Source organism: Cebidichthys violaceus, unplaced genomic scaffold, assembly GCF_023349555.1.
Source record: "Cebidichthys violaceus isolate CVI_PGR_0920_01 unplaced genomic scaffold, fCebVio1.0.p SCAF_3, whole genome shotgun sequence".
Classification (NCBI taxonomy): Eukaryota; Metazoa; Chordata; class Actinopteri; order Perciformes; family Stichaeidae; genus Cebidichthys; species Cebidichthys violaceus.
The window spans coordinates 20,061,233-20,085,653 of record NW_027176483.1 but is presented as its reverse complement, the minus strand read 5'-3'; the positions used below and the strand labels follow the sequence as shown (position 1 = coordinate 20,085,653).

The following is a 24,421-nucleotide window of genomic DNA, read 5'->3' as shown; positions in this document are numbered from 1 at the left end:
CTATCGATTTTAAGCTGAACCTTGAAGAGATTTTATGTTCTAATAGAACCGAGATTGCATTTGTTTATACAGAAGTCCAACAGTACAGTAGATGATAAAAGCAGGAATTTGTTCTGGATGGCAGAGACAAACAAAACGTCTCCAGTGTGAAACTAAATCCAGACACAATCTCCAGCGTAGCAACCAGAGTCACATGAGGGCAACCGATCAGACACAAGAGCATTTCTATGTGTCTCTCACACACACACACACACACACACACACACACACACACACACACACACACACACACACACACACACACACACACACACACACACACACACACACACACACACACACACACACACACACACACTAACCAACCCCATAGAAACGTGTGCAGAGGCTCAAGAAGAGCATGGCAGCTAGAGAGGCCATTCACTCCGACTGAACCGAGCCGCTCGGTAGCTGTTAGTAGTACAGAGCATAAGCGGAGGACGGATCCGCTACGCACCACAGGGAGCAGTCAGCTGGACTCCATCAAGCCGTTTGAGTCTCAAGACAGCGACGAGAAATCAGACGCCTCAAATCGGGAGGATTAAACCGTTTATTCCTTTTTGGTTTACAGACAAAAAGGCACCCATTGATTCGTTGTTGGGAGTTTCACGTCGACAATGAAGACTCCTTCTGAAAGTGAGCAGGAGCAATGGAACCAGTCACCTGGAGACCCACATGGACACTGTAGCCAGTCAGAATGAAGACCCATTAGTCTGGACAGCCAGAGCACACAGTATGAAAGAAAGGTTTAAAAAAAAAAAAAAAAAAAAAAAAAAAAAAAAAAAAAAAAAAAGTAACATTCCTACATGAAAACAATCAACACAGGTTTGGGCAGAAAAATGGATTTTTTTTTATATCCAGAAAGAAAGAGCACTTAGTCCTACAAAAGCCTCATGGGTAAACATACAAAGATATGTCAAAAGATATATGGGGACCTTTCTTTAAGTAGATATCCCACCCAAAGTAATTCTATGACATTCACAGAGAGACACAATACATGTTCACACTACACAGGAGAGTCGATTTTTAATTGAGCGGTGGACATAGTGCACTTCTGTTTACATATTTACAGCAGCTGAAGTTGGTTCAGTAAGCTTTTTGAAGCCGCGCAATGTCATTGGATAAAAATACATCTGTATTTTGAAGTCTCCCTTAACAGAGCTGTACACAAAATAATTAGAAAACATAGATCTGATTGCTCTCTTTTCACATTTTTTTTTTTTTTTTTTAGAATATTGAAAAAAAGTTCAGGCACAATTCAAACTCCAAAAGGGGGGGGGGGGGGGGGGAGGTGCATCCCTCCACCAAGTCACATGATCCTTTGTATAAAAAAAAAAAAAAAAAAAAAAGGCTCCCGCTGAATCCAGGACAGTCCCAGGACCAAACGCGCTTGAAGACGCTTTTGAGCAGACACATGCAAGCACAGCCAGAGACGACACTGCGAGCGCGCTCGAGAAAGAGGTAACAGACAAGACGTGTGTGCACAGGTAAACCTCAGGTACGCCGAGTGAAGACTTAATATGGCAACAAGGGTTCAATTCCAGAGTTCTGTAACAAGCCAACATTTGTTGTCTGAAAACACACGCGTTCTGCAACGAGGCAGAATGATGAAGGCAACGGAACATTCCGGGAGTTCAACAGCAGGTTATAAACAGCATGCGCGCATAACAAATCCTATATATACACACACACACACACACACACACACAGGTGTATTTACTGAAGCAACTAAGATAGGAACTGTAGAGACCAACTCTGACCCATAAACTGACTCCTATGATCCTCCACACAAAGTCGCATAAACCTGAAAAGACCAATGAAGGAGAGTCCACACCAAAGACCCACTCTGACCAGTACACTGAAACGTTACATTCTCAAGCTTCATGGAGAAAACAAGGCAAAAAAAAAGGGAGGATACGTCTCGTCTCAGAGGGATTTAAAAAAAAAAAAGAAGAAAAAAAAAAAAGCGCTTTAAGACCAAATGATGACAAGAAGGAACCTGTAGAAGAACACGCTTGGTTTGCAAGATGTGCCGATGCCAGAATAATCCGTTTTGTAGGCACTATTACAGTCCACATTGTGCTCGGTCCGAATTAGGGAACTAGTCACTGCAGTTCACTGGGGACACACAGGGAGGAGGAAGACGAGTCAGCCAATGGCGACTCTTGGTGGGGCACGGTCAGTATGAGCCTGCAATGTCGACCTTCTCTTTGCGCCAAAGCTAACGTGGTGGAGCGGCTCTGGATGACGGAGGCGACACAATCGTAGGCTATCGTACGTCAGTACAGAACCGTCCTTTAACTGCCTCCAAAATAAATGGGCAAAACCGGCTCCAGTACCCCCCCTCCCCCTTCAAAAGCTGCTGCCGGGTGAAAACCCAGCGTAGAATTCATTTTGTAACAGGTTTTATAAAACAAGTCAATCGGCTTCACGAGCAGGAATTTGACTAGAAGCAAAGACAAAAACATCAAGAGAGAAAAAACAAGGCAAATCATGGAGTTATGTTTTCAGGTGACTGCAGAGAAACATCACTTACACGGCGGTAAAAGTATTATTCTTCGATCAAAAGATGACGGATACAGAAGAAGGCTGGAATGACTCAAAACCAACGGAGGATTAGTGCAGCAGAGCATCATCCAATGCATAGCTTTGTGTGGCAGGCGGGCGAGACAGAGAGCTTAACGATTGCAGCGGTGAGGGTGTGTGCTCCTGCGTCTTTAACTAGTACACTGTACACCCACACAGATCCGATCCCTCGGGGGGGGGGTTTCCCCCGACATGCTGGAGATCAGGTGAGATAGATCCGAGATGTGAAACATTCAGGAGCGCCGTGGACTCGTCCAGAAGCTCCCGTCGGTGTTCCACTTAAATCTTTGAGGCAAACGGCACCAGGCCCTCTCATCATCATCATCATCCTCCTCCTCCTCCTCCTCAGCCGGTGGTTCTTCACGTCTCCCCCCCCTCTTTGCCTCGCCACCCTGCCGCCCCTGTCCGGGACCATTATCTCATGGTGGAGGAGGCTCTGAAGTAGGAGAGGAATTTGAAGCAGAGGCTCACCACGAAATACCAGATGTTTCTGGCCATCTGGGATCGGGCGATGAAGACGCGCCAGATGAGCACCACCAGGACGGTGTTGAAGGTGTAGCGGATGTTCCTCAGCCTTGGGAAACACAAAACACAACCGGGACTAAACCTCCACTTCACGAGGACTCCGTTATTATAGCCACTGCTGCTGTTATTAGCAGTATTATCATTCTGCTATTACTGGTGCTACTACAGCTATTACTACTCTATTATGGATCATTTCTGTCATATGCTTGGACTATGTTGTAACTGTTATGTTGTTCATCTTGTACATCTACTTCTGTCCATGCTGGAGAGGGATCCTCCTCCGTTGCTCTCCCAGGTTTGATTTTGGGACTTTTCAGAAGTGAGGGTCCTGGGACAGAGGATGTTCTACAGATTGTAAAGCTCGGAGGCAAATGTGTGATTTCTGATATTTGGCTATACTAATAAATTCAATATAATTGAATGTTAGACACATCCTTTTTTTAAAGTCATGCCCTCTCCTTTTAACTCCCTGAAAGTGTCTGCTTGCTGATTATTGACGTGAGCTTTGTTAAAGCCGAGAGGATTACTGCCACTCCCACTGTACTATCCACTCAGAGTGGTAATCTGAAGGAAAAGCTCATATTCCTGACAGATGTCAAAGACACGAGTGGTTCATGGAAGTATGACTTCAGTGTGTGTGTGTGTGTGTGTGTGTGTGTGTGTGTGTGTGTGTGTGTGTGTGTGTGTGTGTGTGTGTGTGTGTGTCAGATTTTGATTCCACTCTTACTTGTTGAGGTGTTTGCGTGCAGCAGGCAGGCCAGACAGCTCTTCGTTGAGGACGTACTTCTTGGTGCCCATGCAGTAACTTTCCATGTACTCGGCCCAGTGCAGCTGACGCACATCAAAGTTAAACACCTGCGGAAACAAAATCACAACAAACATTCTCGGTGAACTTTTTGAAACGACAACTTCTCAGTGAGTCTTCAACAAGGACGCGTTTTATCCGAGATGTAACTGATTATTATGGTGTCTTTTTCTGGTAGGTAACAATAGATATTTGACAAAGTGAAAAATTAAATGACAAAAAAAAAAGAAAGAATATACATTGATGGATGAGTTTTTAATAAATATGTATGTATGCATTAAGGCTTAAAATATTTTAGTATCCATTAAATATTTTTCAAAGAACAGTACATATAAGAACACTACATTGCTACAAATACATATTAATCAAAAAAAATTACTTAGAACTTCAAAGATGAAAATGAAGGTAACAAGTCAACACATGCCTGCACGGCTCAAAGCTTTGAGCTAATTGCTAATGTTAGCATAACAACAGCTCACAGACACAATGTTGATAATCTAGAGATATTCACTCCATCCTCTGGGGTCCACCATGATGTCACAGAGATCACACTGCTCTCTAGAACCAGGAGTCTAAACCATCCTAAACCCATTTAACATGGAGGCCATGTAGATGTGTCTGGATCAGACATCAACAAACTGACAATTTCTAGAACTTTATTTTTGAGTAAATGAGGAATTTTAGTAATAAAATAGAAATTCATAATTTGAGATGCTTTAATGGATGTTTGCATAAGCACCTATCTAATAAGAGAATGAGAGAGAATATGTTTTCACAGCCAGGAGCCGGCTGCTCCAGCTGGCTTTGGCCAAATTCAACCCCCAGTGGCGCCTTCCACAACAAAGGGGGAAGAAAACCAGATCACTGACCAATGATCATCAACCAATGACCACCGACCAATGACTGATCACCGACCAATGACTGATCACCGACCACTGATCACCAACCAATGACTGATCACCGACCAATGATCACCGACCAATGACTGATCACCGACCAATGACTGATCACCGACCACTGATCACCGACCAATGACTGATCACCGACCAATGATCACCGACCAATGACTGATCACCGACCAATGACTGATCACCGACCACTGATCACCGACCAATGACTGATCACCGACCAATGATCACCGACCAATGACTGATCACCGACCAATGACTGATCACCGACCAATGACTGATCACCGACCAATGACTGATCACCGACCAATGATCACCGACCACTGACTGATCACCGACCACCGACCAATGACTCATCACCGACCACTGATCACCGACCACCGACCAATGACTGATCACCGACCAATGACTGATCACCGACCACTGATCACCGACCAATGACTGATCACCGACCACTGATCACCGACCAATGACTCATCACCGACCACTGATCACCGACCAATGACTGATCACCGACCAATGACTGATCACCGACCACTGATTGATCACTGACCACTGACTCATCACCGACCAATGACTCATCACCGACCAATGACTGACTCATCACCGACCACTGACTCATCACCGACCACTGACTCATCACCGACCACTGACTCATCACCGACCACTGACTCATCACCGACCACTGACTCATCACCGACCAATGACTGATCACCGACCAATGACTGATCACCGACCAATGACTGATCACCGACCAATGACTGATCACCGACCAATGACTGATCACCGACCACTGATCACCGACCACTGACTCATCACCGACCACTGACTCATCACCGACCAATGACTGATCACCGACCAATGACTGATCACCGACCAATGACTGATCACCGACCACTGATCACCGACCACTGACTCATCACCGACCACTGACTCATCACCGACCACTGACTCATCACCGACCAATGACTGATCACCGACCAATGACTGATCACCGACCAATGACTGATCACCGACCAATGACTGATCACCGACCACTGACTCATCACCGACCAATGACTGATCACCGACCACTGATCACCGACCAATGACTGATCACCGACCAATGATCACCGACTCATCGGTGGTCGGTTCTGAGACAGGCACTACAGAATTCAATATTCAAGAAGAGAACCTTCAAACACTGTTCTAGACTTGCTTATACAATACAGTGTTTGTCATCAGATATGAAAGTCAGTCTCTCATAGTGTTAGAATGTGTACAGGACATGGAGAGAAAGTCCCTTTCAGTCTGAAAAACTTCACTGACATCAGCAGGAAAAGAATGAGTCACTCTATGAGCCTGCTATCAGACAGACAGACAGACAGACAGACAGACAGACAGACAGACAGACAGACAGACAGACAGACAGACAGACAGACAGACAGACACGTCAACCCGTCTGAGGGTCCACAGCGCTTTTTCCTACCTTCTTATCCTCTGGGCTCATCTGGCCAATCAGCATGGCCACGTTGTCATTGTTCCACACCCAGGAGTGACTGGTGAAATACTCCAGCACCATCATGGCTTTGTGGAGGCGCGTGATCGTCTTCATCATCCTAGACACATGAGCGGGGAAAGCAACACGGAAAAGGAAGGAAAGCAGCAATGAGGTGAGGAAGATGAGAGAACATTGGAACCGATGAAAGATGATGGTCGTGTAGCGACAGACAGAAGAGGATGCAGAGAGAGGAGGAGTCATGGATGAGGAGCAGGACAGGGCCGCATGGTGTTGGAGGAGGGGAGAGCAGAGGCAGAAGTTGACTCCACAGTTAGAGGAACACAAAGGAGCCTTTGTATCAGCTGTTATACAACGTGAGCTCCAATTTAGTCTCAAAACTGATCATGGAACACTGTCAGAGATGTGCATGAATGAGTGCTACTAGATCACTACACGTTTGACAGTATATGCCGTGGACTTCCAATCCCAAAGACTTGGATTAGGCAGATTTCGATTCTAATAATTGTAATGAGTGCAGCAGACCTTTTGAGCTGTACAGTGCTTTGCGTCCGTTCACCTCGTCAACTTCAACCACCGTCCTTTCGGTTCGTTCATTTAACTAGCCACCCAAAGTCGAGGAGACACTCACTTTACCCATTTCCCCGAGTAGTCAAGAGGTTTGTTCAGACGTTGTCAAAGCACTGCAAGTGGTCCGTCTGTGAATGGTCATTAGTGTGTTAGCTCAGATTCAGCGTTGATCACTGACAACCGGTAACCAGTGTTGAGGAAAATCGGGGTGAGAATGGGGGGGAAAGCAGCAGAGCTCATTACTGCGAGGATCATAGGAGGCTCTCCGAGTCTTCAAACGGGCTCAGTCTGGTAACTTTGACTTAAAAGCTCTGTAGAAACAATATTTTTGAGTAAGAAGGCCTTGAGCCAATGACAGGCCTGTTCTATCATTTGAGACATTTAGACCGATTGAGACGACTCGGATTCCTCCTGTGAATGCTTCCGAAGGACGTGACAGACATGCATGTTGATCGGCACATAGAGGCAGAGATGAGAGTTACTTACATACCCAATCAAAATCAAAAGCACACCCAGTGTGAGCCAAACACCGTTTCAGACAGCCGAACAAAGCAAGAAAAAAGGCTGAGAACGGAGCATGACATCGCGTCTGAAACACCTCCGGCTTGCAGTCAAGAGAGAACACATGTGTGGATACTAATCAATCAACATGCAGAGGGGTTGTATTCAGTGGGACATGATCCGTCGCCGACTGGACACAACTTTTTTTTTTTAAATGACCAAGATGTCCCATGGTGCCTTGGGATTTTCCATGATTGGGTGAGAAGTGTGGGGGGGGGGGGAGGTGGCAACAATGGATGTCATGTTCACAAAAAGGCAAGTCTTCTTTAAATGAAACATGCTCCCATAGAGGACTTAGGGTCTTCACTAAGAAAAAGACACAGCAAACGTTTTGCTTTGTGGGAAATGTGGGGACTGACTGGCAGGGGAAGGGGGGGGGGGGGGGGGCAGTTGCAACCTTACCGGGGCTTGCGGCCCGTCAGCCTGAGATAGCCGTCATAGAGCAGAGCCGGCAGCGTGTGGCTGACGGCGGTCCAGTACTGATTAGTAAAGGGGTTGGAGCGCAGATTGACATTGGGCCTTCTGAAGGCCTGCTCTAAGGGATTGGTCTTGAAGGTCATGTTTATACAGTACTCTGTAGGAGAGAGATACACATATGACAGGACAAGGAGGACACAGAGAGGACGAGATGAAGCACAATGCTCCTCCCACTGACCCTAGGCCAGATGCAGGCCCTGTGTAAAAAGGCGGGACCACTGCTGGTCGTATCTGGATTAAAAAAAAAAAAAAAAAAAAAAAAAAAAAAAAAAAAAGGTGACAGATCCAGCTCACATAACTGACAACTAAGCCACTAGCAAAGGATTTTTCAAAAGGGCCAACACCTGGGTTGGGTTCCCAAAGCGTCTTCAGACTGAAGTCCGCCTTTGTCCGTTCAGCGGTCGGACTGAGGACGACCTCAGCGCTGACATTTTGGAAACCCAGCCGAGAATACGAACATCGCAGGTAGCAAGACGTAAAGAGTGCAGAACCCATCGGTGACCCCGTGTGATCAGGAGAGCGGCTGGGTTATACATTCTTCAACTCCCAACAAAACCGCACACAAAGCGTCATGTAAACACATTAGCACGGCAGCTACAACGTTAGCCTGATACACTAAGAGAGAAGTTACAGGACTAAAGCAGCAGAGATGTGTGTGTGTGCGCACACGTGTGTGAGAAGGGGGGGGGGGGGGGGGTGGCGTTAAAACAGCAGAGGTGCGGCGCGTCCGAGTCGGCGATGATGAGGTTACCTGGGCTCTCGTCCAATCAGCCTGAGGTACAGATCATAGAGGAAGGCCGGAGCCTTGTGGCTCACGGCGATCCAGTACTGATTGATTAGGTGATTGGATGTGAGATTAACATTGGGCCGACGGAAGGCCTGCTCAAGGGGGTTCCTCTTGAATGTGGATATTACATGGTACTCTAAGAAACAGAAGGTTGTTCAACACAAGGCATTAATCAACAGTTCAAAACATTTGGGCTGTGTATGCTTGACTGAAATCTGCTGGCAAAGCAAATAATAACAACAGTTTTTTCCATATATATATTGCTATCGGGATATGAAATGACCTAGATCATGCTAGGAGATTGGGGCCATATCATGCAGCCCTCATTGTATCGGACAGCATTAAGTTTGTAAAGGTGTTCCTGTTATTCTGTCCAACCCCTTAAGCTAACAACGTCGAATTAAAAACAGAGCTGCACAACACAAGTTTTGGAGGAAAACTGTATCGCAGTTCAACTTTAAAGCCATTTATCCCTCTAACAAAAGGTGTTTTCATCCTGAATCCAACATCTAATCTCAGACTCTTTCTTCTGTAATCGTGTCAGAGGATGCCAAGCTCGAAAGGTTTGGTTAAGCCTGTTCACAAGTTGTAACAAGGTGGCACCACAGCGCTTCCCAATTCAACTTTTAGGGCACACGGTCATGTTGCAGTTATAGTAAGGGCCTGCAAAGCTTAACGGTGTAAATCAAACCTGGAGTTCTACATCACGGATTTGTTTGCGTTCAGGAGTCCGTATCAATCTAGTATGCGGTGATCGGTTACATGTCCATAATCACCAAGAATGTGAGCGACAATGTGTGCCTTTACTCCACAAAGATCCAGCCACAAACCAGGATCTAGGAGGAACAGGGTGAACCGAGCTCTTGGTTTGGGCGGGGCAGGCAGCGGATCAGATTACAGTCAAGAGTTAAAACACACAGTCTCCTTTGTCGTTACAGAGGCTGTGTTTAGGTTAGATAAGAGGCATCATACCAACTTCCCCCCAGCGAAACGGGTTGATCCCTCCGGTTGTGCAGTTGTACACCAGGATGTTTTTAGACCTGTAATATGGAGGGAAAGGGTCAGTCTCTCACACACACACACACACACACACACACACACACACACACACACACACACACACACACACACACACACACACACACACACACACACACACACACACACACACACACACACACACACACCATCAATACAACTTGACCAGAAGACGCATGTGAGAAGACATTGTGACGAATTGTTTGCGTCTCCACCTGTTGAGCGTCTGTGATCCAGAGTACCAGGCTGCAGCCAGCGTGGCGTTGATGACCACGTCCACTGGCACCAGGTCAGCCACAGCATCATTAGACGCCCTCATGGTACGCAGGATCCCCTTACCGGCCTAGAGGAGGTCAAAGACACACCACTGATGACCAATATCTATAGAGTATAGTCGCTCACGTCCCAACTTCCAAGACTGAAAGTGGCTCCACATTCACTTCTCTGTAGAGCGCCTCCTTCCATCTGAAGAACGTTGACACATGAAATCACGGGGATGTCCAACGTCCAGCCAGTTTGAGTCAGAAAATATTGTTTATCTATCTAGATTCATAACTGCACTGGGACATAATGTGCTGCAGTGAGTGGTTCACGACAGGAGAATGCTCGATGGAAAAGCATCTGAAACGTCGTGAACGGTTGTTAGCCTGCTAGCTCCACAGTTTCTCTCCCTCCTGCTTTCAGCCACACAGCCTGAGTCAACATCTCCAGGCAGTACCGGCTAGATTCAGTGAACCGGCACACTGTGTACTGCTACGTGGACTTAGAGACCAAAAGAAAACAGCATTTCAAACTGAAAACGGGTCAGCATCTGGCTCAGTAAGACTGTGTGTGAGGAATGAGCGACACCAGACGGGCTTTAGCACTGTACACCGAGTAAGCCTGTACTTACTGCTATGAATATTCCACTGGGGCCATTGAAGTTATCAATCCAACCCTGAAAGAGAGGAAGAGGACAGAGCAGACCGTTAGCAACGACACCATTACTGTCCATTCACTGATGCATTTGGACCTTTTTCCTTGATAGACTGACATTCCCATAACTGACATTGTTCATAGTTCAAACATTTGCTGGTTATAATTACTCAAATGCAAGAACTTCATATGATAATAAATGTAATATGTGGCAGTTCCAATGAGCTTTAGCCTGGTTACTTTAGTAGAACATATTCTGACAGTGTGAGAAACCTTCCTAAACCAGAAAAACGACCGGTCTTCTGCTTTCCACAGCAGCAAAGGTGTGCAGAGCTTCGTTCCGCTACATTCCTCATTCATTCAACACCTCTGTGCTTTCACAGAGGAACGAGATCTGTTGGACTTTCGCTACACGTCTGTTTCTTGATCTCTGGAAACAATGACTTCCTCCACTTTACCATCTCCCTGCTCACTAATACCTCCTAATACCTGGGTTCATATTCCAAGCAGTTTGCCAGGTGACACATTGATCTTTTTGGCAAGTGTATTTGGAAAATGAAATGTTTATATATATAAAAAAAAAAAAAAAAAAAAAAAAAGGTACAAATGGAGAATGTGTGAACATGCTTGGAGCACAGATGTGCACACAGCTGGCTGTACTGTGAGGCGTTCAGGTTGCACGGCGCGTTTGTGTCTCTGTGTGTGGCTGTCCCTCTCATTTCAGCAGCAGTTGTGTTGCATACACTACGCCGTCCCTCGCCGTCCCGCTCATCTGCTACTTAAAGTCTTCCTCACGCGGACGACCAGGAGCTCCCGCATCTCGACGCGTTGCCACATATCCGTGATGTTCACCTCAATGCAGCTGAAAACAATCCTGCTGCATCCAACATTATTCCTGCGTTCGGGAAAAGAAAAAAAAAAAAATCACTCACCGGGAAGGGCTCCTTCCAGCTGGCTCCAACTATGGAAGGTCGGACAATGGCTACGTTGAGGTCTCCGGCCTCCTGCTGCACCAGATACTCCGCCAAGGCTTTGGTGTAGGTGTAGGTGTTGGGACGCTCCCCGATCAGCTTGGGAGTCAGAGCGGACACCAGCTCGTCATCCATCCAGCTGGAGCACAAGAAACGGAAAACAGGAGATTACAGTCGCTGCGCTTTATTTAACCACTGACGGTACTAATACAAAGCAATGCAAATGTGTCTATCGTATGAGCAACACAGCACCGGATACAGTCAGCATGTAAAGTGCTCTTTCATGTAGCCCGGGCCTACGTGTTCTGATGACTCTATATGATTTACCTCTACCTTTAAACACTTTGGCTTTATCGACGGTAACGATACCGACGAGTAGTCCCAGAGCGCCAACGTCCCGCTATGGACCCCAGCACGCCGTCTCTCTGCACGCATCCCTCCGCTCTTCCTCACGAGCTTGACGCTACATACGAGCATTAATCTCTACTCCCTCTGCAGTTCTCTAATGCTGAACTCATCTAGCTCAGCAGCTCCTACGACATTAGAGTCACTGAGCGGCCGTTTGCTCCACGGCCGTGGCTAAGCCGGCATGCTCACTGTATCACTGACATTAATCTCCATAATACACTCCCCACTTGCTTTTTGTGCATCCAGTCCTCTGAAGAAATGAAGAATCCTCAACCATAATCCCATGCTACTGTATACTAATGACAACAAACGAGCCTCCGCACATCTGCTCATAAAACAAAGGCCATCCAAATCACCACCGCGGCAGCAGTTTGTCCACTGTGCAGCAGACGTTCATTGGAAACGGTCCAGATCCACTTACTCCAGAGAATCGATGAGTCTGCGGTAGTCTACGGGGGGAGGGTATACCATTTCCTCGATGAGCTCTCGGTCACAGTTGGCATAGGCTGTGGAGATGTGAAGGAAGACCTCCAGGTGCTTCATCCTGTGGGCCAGTGCCAGCATCTTCTGGGTGGCCAGGACATTCAGCTGCATTGCATCTCTGGGAGGAGGAAAGGAAGACAGGAAAGTTTGACGTATAATCAGTCAGCGGATGAAATGGACGGACCAAACTAAGCGAGTACAAGTCCCAGTCATGTGTTATTAGCATCGGGGGAATGAAGACTAGGGTCACAGGGAAACATCATGATGGACGATGATATCGTCGTCTACTGGGCTACTCCTATAAAAAGCTTCTAGAATCTTAACTTCTAATTCAAAATTGATATTAATCAAATAATATTCAGGTTTCCTGCTCCCCGTGTCTCTGCCGTGCTGTTGACTGCACCAATCATCCAAACTGACGGTAAATGGACTGGACTTTTATTTCTCTTTTCTAGTCTTCCGACCTCTCAAAGCACTTTAACACTGCATGTCATACGGTAGTGATGTCATACGGTAGTGATGTCATACGGTAGTGATCGCATAAGGTAGTGACGTCATACCTTACTGATGTCATACTTTAGTGGTGTCATACCTTAGTGACATCATTCACCCATTCATAGGGTACACCCCAAGTCTCTTAATTGCATCCCCGTTTCCCTAACTTGAATCTTTTCCAAGGAAACCATGCAAGGAGAGAGGAAACATGTTTTAAGAGACTTCCTTTCATGAAGCTTCAAATGAAGCGACGTCTTTTCTGATGACGGCGGCTCTGATCACAGCTGGATCAGCCGTCAGTCGGCTTTAACATCTGGAGAGACTTTTGAGAAGTTTGTGTCTGTTCACATGATCACTGTACTGATAATAGCTTCCAATAATACTGATAACTAATGTAGGAGCCATTAGTTTTGTCTTATGCCTACCTCAGGTTGACCACGGGTGGCAGTGTGGATTAGTGTGGCAGGTAATTGGTATTTGGGGCACAGGTGCAACAGACAGAGAATGATGCATGGGTGACGGGGAGATTACACGTTTTTACCGCACCCACGACCAGGAAGATAAGTTATATCTTATCATATAATTATCTGTAAACCTAATTAAAAACGGGAACCTCACCCAATAGTGAAAGAGCCTGGAATCTCTTTATTGAAGAGAGAAAAAAACACAATCTTCTCCCGCACCCAGCCGAGTAATCAAATATAAAGCTTGAGTTTAATCTCACTCTGATATGAAACTCCAGTCCGTCAGTCCGATCAGCTGCAGCGTCCAATCACATAACTGATGGACAATGAGGGGGCGTGTCGGCCGTTAAAACACTTCCTGGGAGGCTGTTTTCGTGCGTCCTCGCTCATGGCTCCTCAGAGATCCCTCCTCGATCTACTTCATGCTACCAGAAGTGACAGGGGCGCTAGCAACATGCTAAACTCGAGAAGAAAACGGTTGCCTTGCCGTTGTCACTTCCATTTGCACCAAAGCAGGTGAAATTGATTCACAATCCTAACCGGACAGATCAATATCCCAGAAGTTTCTTTTTTTGAGCAATGTATAATAGAGGATTCTGATTACATAAAAGTTAAAATTCTCTTTACTTTGGATTCAATCAAACTTGATTTTGGGAAAAATCAATGTGGTTAAGAGGATTGAGGAGCCAGCAGTCCATGACGGGAGAAAACATAAACTATGTTCACAAAGTTTGAACCACCACGTCCAAAAAGGTCCTTGAGCATACAGTCATAAACGGGCACCAGAATATTATTCTGATGGGTCGAGTGGTATGAGAGATACTACACAACACTGAACACATGATCTAAAAGTTACATTGTGGAGCCAGTTCATGACGAACAGCTGGGGGCCGTGACTGTGCTCGGGGTGGCCGTGGCCAAGCAGGGCCGTCCTTCAATCAGAGGTTCGATCCCCGGCTCCACTCGTCTCAAGACACTTAACACCGAATTGCTACGGTGTATAGATAGCTACTGAATTGTAAGTCGCTTTGGATAAAAGCGTCTGCTAAATGACTGTAATGTAATGCTCAGTGTCCCAAAGTGTTGTCTGGTACCACTCAGGTACCGTCACACCTGTACTAAAGCTGTGTTCACAGACCAAATTGGGCAACCCATGCTATGACTCATGAAATAGCATGTTGAATTGAGCAAGCAACACAAGGTCCCATGGCCAGAATTGAACCCACAATGTCTTGATTCTATGGCCATTCGACTACCAAGGCGCTCCCCAAGAACCATCCTGTGTACAGACGCGTGCTTCTTACCCCAGGGACATCAAAATGACAACAGATGGCATAAAATCTAACTGACACAAAAAACACCAATGACAACACAGACGTCTTACTCCAAAGACAATCTACCGTCTCCCCGAGGTTGTAAGTAGAGTGTCTTTGGGTGAGCAGAACAAACGATTGGCCAACGTCCTGCAGAAAGGGGAGGAGTCTCGGGTGTGTCGAGCCCCATGTCGCCGCTACGTCCAACAAACACATTCTCCTGCCTGATCGTCACTCATTTGACCGAGTTAACGCAACCATACAAGACCCGGAAGAAAGACACTGATAAACATGGTTAACTTACAAGGTGCCATTAGAGAGAGAGAAACACATATTACCAACAAAGTCCTCCAGAAATGAAGAACCGATCACAATGAACAGACCACTCACTTGAGTGGCTCGTTGAAGCGGATGGTGGCGGCGCAGTGGAAAATGATGTTGACGTTGTCAGCCAGGATGCTCTGGTCCTCTTTGCTCAGATCCAGCTCTGGCTTCGTCAGGTCACTGTTCACCGCCACGATCTTCTCCGCGAAGCCGGGCTGCTCGTCTTGCAATCGTTCAAACAGCTGAGCGGGGAAAGGATGCCCAAAGTTACAGTCCATACTAAACGGTAGGTGCATTTATAGAACTGTAATTCAGTGTGCAGTGGAATGCGTTTCCATACAAGAACAGCTTGTACGCCCACGCCAACTGTTGGAATTGGCAGTCGCGGCAGAACGGCTTACTTTTCACCTCTGCACATCCAGAGCCGAACTGCAGCAGTCTGCTGCCTCAGCTGTTTGGAAGCGTCCGACGTTAAGTCAACACTAACACACACGTGAACTGTTAGAAGTGGCATCTAAAGTTACTCCTATGGTGAGAAGTTGTACTGCAGATGTAAAAGCTTTCATCGCCGAACTGAGCGTGCATGTCGGAGTCGTAAATGAGTCAGGATGTCTACATTTTAAGTGGCATCTTAATGGTGTGGTTCAGCCACGTTATTAGGCTCAAACTAAGCTACGTTTTAAGCTCTCTCTCACACACACACACACACACACACACACACACACACACACACACACACACACACACACACACACACACACACACACACACACACACACACACACACACACACACACACACTTCTCCTTCACACACAGGCTTCTCCCACACACACACACACACACACACACACACACACACACACACACACACGCTTCTCCCTCACACACACAGGCTTCTCCCACACACACACACACACACACACACACACACACACACACACACACACACACACACACACACACACACACACACACACACACACACACACACACACAGGCTTCTCCTACACACACAGGCTACACACACAGGCTACACACACACACACACCCCTCACCTTGTAGTTGATCATGTCAGCGATGCGGGCCTCGGGGCTCTGACCAGCTTTAGACCTCACCATCACATAGACGCCTTTGACTCCTGGGCAGGACCTCAGCAGCTTCTCCAGCAGCACCTTGAACCACGAGGAAGGAGGACGTACCAACGACGTTGCATCAAAAACACATGAAGTTCAGACGACGGCTGCTGCGGTTTGGCAGACAGACGCCAGTAAAAAAGGTGCTTTGCCACATTTACATTAGCAGCTCAACAAGAAGGTATTCATGCACCTGCTGTTAAACTAAAGAGTGTCACAACACAACAGCCACTACTCGGCACACAGTAAAACATTGTCGGGACGGTCTTCAGTCTTCCTGCTTCACTTCCTGGTGTGAAGAGAAGAGAAGCAGCAGACCTGAACTCTACAGGTTTAGAAACTTCCTGTGTAGTGTGGACTGAAGAGCACTGATGAAACCCTTCAGTCACTCTGATAAAGCAGAGAGGTAGAGTTTGTCTCTCTCTCTCATCTGATTGCGTCTCAATGGAGGGTTCCTCTCATCTAGTTCAGAAGCTCACCTCCATGGTTCAGTCATGTCCTATTGGCTACTTGCCTATTCGACCACTACTGTACCTTGCCCATGAAGCCGGTTGCTCCAGTGATCAGCACAGTTTTCCCTGCATAGTATTCTGGGATGTTCACCATGATGTCGGTTGTCCTGTTCAGTGAGCTGCTTTAACACCACTCCACCTGCACAGAAATAAGAAAAACAAAAAGGAAGGGTTACAACTGAGACCAACGTCATGCCTGAACTCGTTTCATGGGGTGTTTCCCAAGTGGAGACCGAGGATGGGAATCTAAAATGACTGGGAGTGAAGTCAGGACTGCAGCGTTCATCAGCGTCCCTCCGTCACAAACACACTTTTACTTGTAGTCTTTCCCTGTGCGATGCCGCCTGCCACGATCACAGGTTGTTTTTTTTTAGTTCTACATGACAGATTTCATGAAAAGTGAAAAGAAGAAAGAAAGAAAAGCACAAACGTCCAGGAGCGCTGGAATAGAATCTGGTAACAGTTGTGGTGCTGTCGGCTCACAACGCCAGGCCACCGACTGTAGCACAACTACCACTGAGGAGGTCTGCTGCACTTTGAGCCGTTTATGTGTCCGTCTGTGGACAGACTTTTGGTACATCCCAAGTCTCCTTGCGTCTTAGTCCCTCCCCCCAGGGATGCATGGAGGAAACCATGCGAGGAGAGAGGAAACGTGGAAATGTGTTTTAAGAGACATGAGGCGTCCTTTCCTCAGTCGCGTCACGTGAAGCGACGTCCGTTTCTGATGACGGAGGATCAGCTGAGTCAGCTGTCAGTCGGCTGAAGAGACTTTTGAGAAGTTTGTGTCTGTACACATGATCACTGTACTTAATAATAGTAACTAATAAAGACAGTAATCATCTCTGTAGAGGTGTTTTCTCTCTGTACTGTTACCTCTTTAACAAACTGTGTCCTGTTTATAAGCACAGGATCGATCTACCAACGGAATGCATTTGAGGTCTGTACGTTTTTAAATTGTGACGTCATTATTAAATAACCCAGAATGATTATGGTTTCTCTTAAATGATATAACTCATCAAACCAGACCCTCAGGAATGATCAGCCTCACGTGACTGAATGAAATGATGACCAATGATGTAAAAAGATCTCTCGGACTTTAATTGTATCCATAATAAAAGTTATTGAGATAAATATCAGATCATGAAAAGACAAATCTTTCTAATAAATGGAGAAAGTTGTTTGTGGTCCTTTTGTTGTTCACTCTACAATGAACATATATTTAAACCAGAAAACTAATCAAATATAAAGCTTGAGTTTAATCTGCGAGCCGTCTTCACCGTTTACATGTTGAAAAAAATTGTATCAGTCCGATCGGCTGCAGCGTCCAATCACATAACTGATGAACAATGAGGGGGCGTGTCTGCCGTTAAAACACTTCCTGGAAGGCTGTTCTCGTGCGTCCTCGCTCATGTCTCCTCAGAGATCCCTCCTCTGTCCTCAGAGCAGAAATAAGAGCTTTGGGACGGCCGTCAATATGGCGGAGCAGAACTACTTCCAGTTCAAGCGAGGAAATGACAATTAAGAGACTTGGGATGTACCCCTTGTCATTGCGGTAGCATCACAACACTTCACAGGTGGTTGAGATCAACATGAAGGTTCAGGGCTGGGAAGTAGGAGGTAGGAGGTAGGGGGGTAGGAAGTAGGAGGCCCAGCCCGGATCACAGCTGGTGTGATCGTCACAAGATGGTCTCTAGTTTCTACTTTGACCGGCCAGATTGAAAGTCCCTAAAGTTTAGCAGACACTCTGGATGTGTTGAATGTAAACTGAATGTAGACAGCAGTGTTCTCCTGTAGGACGACCAGTTACCACTTCAAGTGTACACACTGGAGTCATTTGTCCACAGAAGGGCTGCAACTAACACTTCATCAATTTTACAAACCAATGAATATTTGGTGTTTTTGATAAAAAAAAAGAGAGACAAGCAAATGGTTATGAGAACTGTTGCAGATTCATTCTCGGTGTATTGACTAATCACCTGACTGTATCTTTATAGAGAGCACTAGGTGGGCCTTCTGTATGTCACACTGTATGTGTTGACTCTACGCACAAGTGTATTGGACCTTATCAGTCACATTGAGTTGGCTTTTAAGCTGATAACTCGTCTAATCGTTAACTGAGGGCATTTATCGTTATCAGCCATCGTGTCTATCAGATCTATAACACTTATCTACACTAATGATAAACCGAGTGTGCTATTCAAACAAATACCACAAGTATGCAGCTTTAACACATCCAATGCCAACCTTTTAACGACGCTGTTACCGCACAGTCAACCAAAGCTATAGAGACCTCTTCACTGGAAACTCTTTGTGGCTCCCAACCACAAACTGCAGTACAATGAAGTGATTAAACCCACCTCAACATGGCCAATACAATACAATATCATGATAATAACCATCTATTAACAGTCTGTTGTAGGGCTGGATGGACCGGTTTTAATTTCACGTATGATATGAATTTTTCATATACCGTCATACCAGTATAGCCAAAACAACTGCTGTCACTCTTCAACAGGAAGCAAAATGTATTGTTCGCCGCAAACACCGCTACGGTTGGAGCTACTTATGTAGTGAGAGGGACCCCTAAGTTATGGTTATAACACAACAATTAATAACCCACAACTAACGCTCTTTAACAGGGCAAAACACGACACACAACAGTTTGTGACACATAAACAATTTGTAACACTAATAATTGTACATTTATAAAATTTCACTGCCGAACAGCATGCTGGGTACAGCTCGCTAGCTAGCCCGTTAGCACAACAGTCTGCTAACATCTGGGAGAGGCTTTAACACTTTAAAAACTCTAACAAAAAATATCTATATTTTTTTTTGCTTCTTGGGGTATTTTGGTCAGACACATATGCAACACTGATTAGAGTGTAATATGTGTGGTATTTGTTATAAATATTCGTTGGTACATAGAGGGTGATAAGGAGCTGTACTTGGAGGGTCTTAGGACCCAGGGGAATGTAGGTGAAGGAAGCAGTAAGAGAGGGAAGACACAAACAGCTGTTCGGTTCTTGTGTTAAAAATGCCTGCTTAATAACTAAACGCTCAATAAAATTATTTTCGGCGTTAATTAGTTAATGCGTTAACGCGGAAAAAAAAAATACCGTGATACATATTTGTGGTCATACCGCCCAGCACTAGTGTGTTGTCTCCTGAACTGAATGACATGTAAAACAATGTTTGAAATACAGGAATATGTCACTTCTGTGAGGAGGAGCCAAGAACTCCGGAGTGATCTGCTGCTACACAACACCAAGTTACAGAGCGAGTCAAGAGTTGGTGTCCACAGTTGACAGGACTTATATAAAAACACTTAATAGATGTGGGCTGATTCTAGGTTAAACTGCATCAAAAAAAAGAAAGAAAAAAAAAAGGTGGATGAAGCTACAGCCATGTTTGGTTTTCATTGTGAAACCATGACAACAATGCAGTGGTGTCTGCAGACTTCACAGAGCTAACCACAGTCACAAGGAGAGTCTGCTGTTCTACTGGGAGACCTGCAGCCGCTGATTGTAGAGCTACAGTTGAACCAGTTATTCAGCTTTGCATACGGTCAAACATTTAGAGCACACCACTAGATTGGGTCACGATTCTCTCAATCCACCATTCCATTTGACTTGTATTATGAGATGAGGATTGAGACGGCTACGCCACTGTTAGACCTGGTCCTGATTGGTCAACATCAGATCGTCGGTTTCGTGCCCGGACAATTCTCATTTACATTTACCGTTTCAAACCAGTATTCAACTGTCTCAAACCTTTTTAAATATACCCCTATATGATCAAATATAAATAATGCTGTCTGTCTATGAAACAGTTTGTCAGACAATTGTCCAATTACTTTTGAGCCTCTGAAAATGTGGGGTGTAAAACATGGTCGTAATTCATAAACGGTCATTGAGATTTTTTTGTTCACATATTGACAGATTAGTTTCAAATCCATTGGAGTTGTCTAAATAAGAAAAATTAGAAAAATTGTGTCATAGTCCAAATACTTACAACCCTGACTGTATATAGCTCCCGTTTGTTTCTCCATCCTCTCAAGACTCTGGCAGTGGCTAAGGTGTCTCAGCTGCAAACTTAAACTTCAGACGGACGCAAGGTGGGAGGAGAAAAAAATTGGGAGAATCGCAGATCCTGCTTTTGACTTTGACGGTTTAAATTAAATGAAAACCATGACACCTCACTAGTGCATGTGGCGCGTTTACTGGGCTTTGAATGAAAAAGTAGGCAGTTAGAGGTCAGGGATAAGATCACATTTAAGCCTTTATTCATACAAATTTGTAAAAAAAAAAAAAGTTCCCATTTCTGACCAACTTGCAGGCTTGTGTGCAGAGCTTGGCCGACAGCCTGTTGAAAGCACGCACGTCTCGCGAGCTCCAGTCGGAATACAAATTCAGCCCCAAAAAAAAAAAAAAAAAAAAAAAAAGGTTCAACAGTATCAGTGAATTCTGCCTTCACACAGAGCGATTGTTCCCCAGCATATCGTACACACACTGAAAACAGGAAATGTGAGTGAGAGGGGGACATCAACAGAACTGCGGACACCTGCTCAGGCAGACGTACTCGTACAGAAGCCTCACCTCGACCGTACGGACGGGCTGTGTCCGACCGAAGGCTGCTTCTGAACGGACTCGCGGAAGAGAAGACCAGGGGGGTCTACATTTTAAAAGAGGAGTACAACGAGGGCAGTTGGTGACCATAGGACTACAGTGTGGGCCTCTGTCCCCAGGGACACAAGCCCTCATTCATAGCTTCACACAAGCCTTCTTGGGTCTACCACCCCTGGGCTGCACGGTTCTGCTAACGTGTCACGATTAGCTTAAACCAAAACCAGCGTGACGTATGATGATTGAAAAAAAAAAAAAAAAAAAAAAAAAAAAAAAAAAAAAAAAGATCGTTCTGGCAGATTACAGTTTAACCGCGCTTTGTAGTGAGATTCTGCCAATAATGGCTCAGAATGGATGAGAGCAACACAAATTAGATTAATCAGGCGCAGGATGTAGGAAGCACTGAGCTCATTGATATCGAGGACGTGTATGCAGTTTTACCTTCTTGTGCGACTGCAAACGTTGCAGTATTGTGTCTCGGATGCCCCTTAAACAATAGATTTATTAGAGCGATAACGCGGCTGCAGTTCAACCCCAATTCAGCTGATGGACAACATATTTGGCTGGGATCAAGAAGTACTGCCATCCATAGTTTTCAGAAGAAACTTTGAGACTAACGTGAAAACCCTCTGCCAGGCTAAGGTAAAAAAAAAAAAAACATTATAGATTTAAAGTTAGTCACAGAGGCATTCACTCGGTTGGGTCATCCAACACCGACAGGAATAGATTCACTCAGCAGGTGAAATGTGTTGGGACCGTGGTGATGGACGTGTGCTCCAGCAACAATGACATCAAGGTGCATCCGGCTGCTGCAACCGGCTCCTTCCAGTAAGAAACACCGACATCACAAGACCCTTAAAGAGGTTTGTATAGACTTCTAGTTCAGGTCTACCCCCCCCCCCCCACACACACACACACACACACACACACACACACACACACACACACACACACGATGAAATGAATGTCACCAGACCGTCAACAGCAGGAAGCGCTGGTCACTTTAGATTACAAAGTGGGCCTGTCTAAACTCTACAGGGCCAGATGGACTCAGCAGGTCTTTAGTATGCGTGGACCCGAATGCGACCTGTATATCTTTGGAAACAACACCAAACATGCAACACTTTATTACAACATCTTGAACCTGAGGAGGGCACCATTTCCCTCCTTCACCCGCACAAACGGCACCTTCGTGCATTGGAGACATCGCTGGCGACGGTACCGTGAGGCATCCGGGCCAAACAGAGGAGTGTTACCGGAGAGACAACATGGACCGGGAGAGGAGGACTGAGCGCGGACTCCAAAAAAACGGGCGACGTGGAGGCTCCGGATCCCGTGATTCTCATTACGCACAGCCGCCTCCCCATCCGTACCGCTCACCGTCCATTTGCACGGGGGGGAAACACCGCGAGTCTTCGGCTGTGACAGCCCCGACAGTAACGGTGAAGTAGACGCGAGGCCGCTCAGCTAGCCCGTCACCTCAAATTCAAAGTGCCTCCTCAGTCAAACTCCCTCATTGAAGTGCTTCAACTAAATGAGAACCAAAGCGGAACTTGGTCCCGTTATCTGCGTATGTCTTCCACTAACACTACGGTAGTGTCCAGCCACCCCTCCCCTCGTCTTGGTGCATCTCTTCCTACGCGTTGTCACACGTTGAGCAGCAGCCAGCCACACCAACAGTTAGCGGTTTGCAAACCAGTATTGAGCGCCACGGTTGACTACGAGGAGCAATGCGGCTCGTGGACGTAATGTGAAGGGTTTACGTACCCGAAAAATGTCGATGTTTTCCCCGGTTTCCTGAACTTGGCTAGTCTGTTGCGTGGCGGAGCGGCAGCGTGCAACGTTCCAGTCGTTAACCGACAAGAGTGGAGACGCAGCAGGAAGCCCGCAGCCTGGGCGGATAAATGTACCGCCGTGACGTCAGCGGGACAGCGGTGTCCGCCACAGATAGGGGGGAAGAAGAGGAGGTCTCTCTCCTACGTGTTTCGCTTCGTCTTATTAGAGAAACCGTCTTTAGGGGAACTACACGGCACCTTTCAGGAGTCGAACTCGAATCAGGTGACAAATAATGTGCAGTGTACATGCCAACAGGAGTCGGGTGCAAAACATCCTATCTCAACAACGAAATACTCCAGGCTGAAATAATACAAACCAAACTCAACTAATGTCTTAGAACCACATTTGAACACAGAGCCTCTCTAAAAAAACAAAACTGACCAAATAATGCTGAACTACAATACCTGAATGGTACAAATGTCTCCTCTAAATTTGATATTAAATTATCAAAACCAATTGACATGCACTACTTCGTATGTTCTTCGTTTAACTTCGAAAATACATAAAACTACGAAATGTCTGGACGAGGAAAGACCTAGTCACTAGTCAGTTGATATACTCTGACTAGTGAAAATGAATGGAAGAGGAAAAGGAGGAAAACCGGAGTCTCAATAGACAGTGTGCTCTGTGTTTCATTGCGGAACTTGTGCGCGTTTATCAAAAAAATCTGTAAGTAGAGCGTGTCCTGCTCTCAGCGCCCGGCTGGGCTGCTGCTAGCTGCTATGGCTCCACGCACAGTCATTCCTCAATACTCCTCAAAATTTGGGCAGTTTTGGGTCCGTCTGAAATACACTGGTGTCGGTGAACCTCCCAGCCGTGATCATGTTGGTGAAACTCTTCTGTTTGACTCCTCCTGAATCAACACATCAGAAGTTTACTCATACATTGCTCAACCAAGCAAAAGAGACTTTGAGCTGTGCTTCTTTCATGAAGCTCCTCTCAGGCGTTTCCTGGAAATCCAACGCTCAAAAGATTTCGAATCTAGATGGATAGACTGGACAATTGAATCTTCAATTCAAATGGACATAACCACTATAATAGTGAAGTTCTGGACAGGTAGAATACCTGATGCTGACATTGAGTTATACCTGAGCAGGTACTGCGATATCCTGCACACTAACAAGCCGGTAGATAAGTTCGGTATCT

General features: G+C 46.0%; 1 protein-coding gene across 2 annotated transcripts; it reads right to left on the bottom strand.

Moving 5' to 3' along the window:
- Positions 1-571: 571 nt before the first annotated feature.
- far1 (fatty acyl CoA reductase 1) lies at positions 572-23,344 on the bottom strand. Of its 2 annotated transcripts, none has more exons than XM_068722701.1 (13): positions 23,207-23,344; positions 16,837-16,953; positions 16,225-16,341; positions 15,234-15,409; positions 12,510-12,689; positions 11,642-11,819; positions 10,687-10,731; positions 10,010-10,137; positions 9,729-9,796; positions 7,895-8,066; positions 6,332-6,461; positions 3,878-4,005; positions 572-3,199 (listed from the first exon to the last, which is right to left on the bottom strand). In XM_068722701.1, exons 2-13 carry the CDS (start codon positions 16,906-16,908, stop codon positions 3,040-3,042), a joined length of 1,554 nt encoding a protein of 517 aa, XP_068578802.1. In that variant the 5' UTR covers positions 16,909-16,953; positions 23,207-23,344; the 3' UTR covers positions 572-3,039. The 2 variants fall into 2 exon arrangements, with proteins under 2 accessions (XP_068578802.1, XP_068578801.1); XM_068722700.1 differs by lacking the exon at positions 7,895-8,066 and adding an exon at positions 8,721-8,892 and having other exon boundaries at positions 23,207-23,342.
- Positions 23,345-24,421: the final 1,077 nt, after the last annotated feature.

Coding starts and splice junctions, on each gene's coding strand:
- far1 (XM_068722701.1), bottom strand. CDS start 16,908: ATGGTGAACATCCCAGAATACTATGCAGGGAAAACTGTGCTGATCACT. Junction 10,138..10,686: donor CCAGTGGAATATTCATAGCA/GTAAGTACAGGC, acceptor GACCTCCTCTAG/GCCGGTAAGGGGATCCTGCG. Junction 4,006..6,331: donor TGAGCCCAGAGGATAAGAAG/GTAGGAAAAAGC, acceptor TTGTTTCCGCAG/GTGTTTAACTTTGATGTGCG.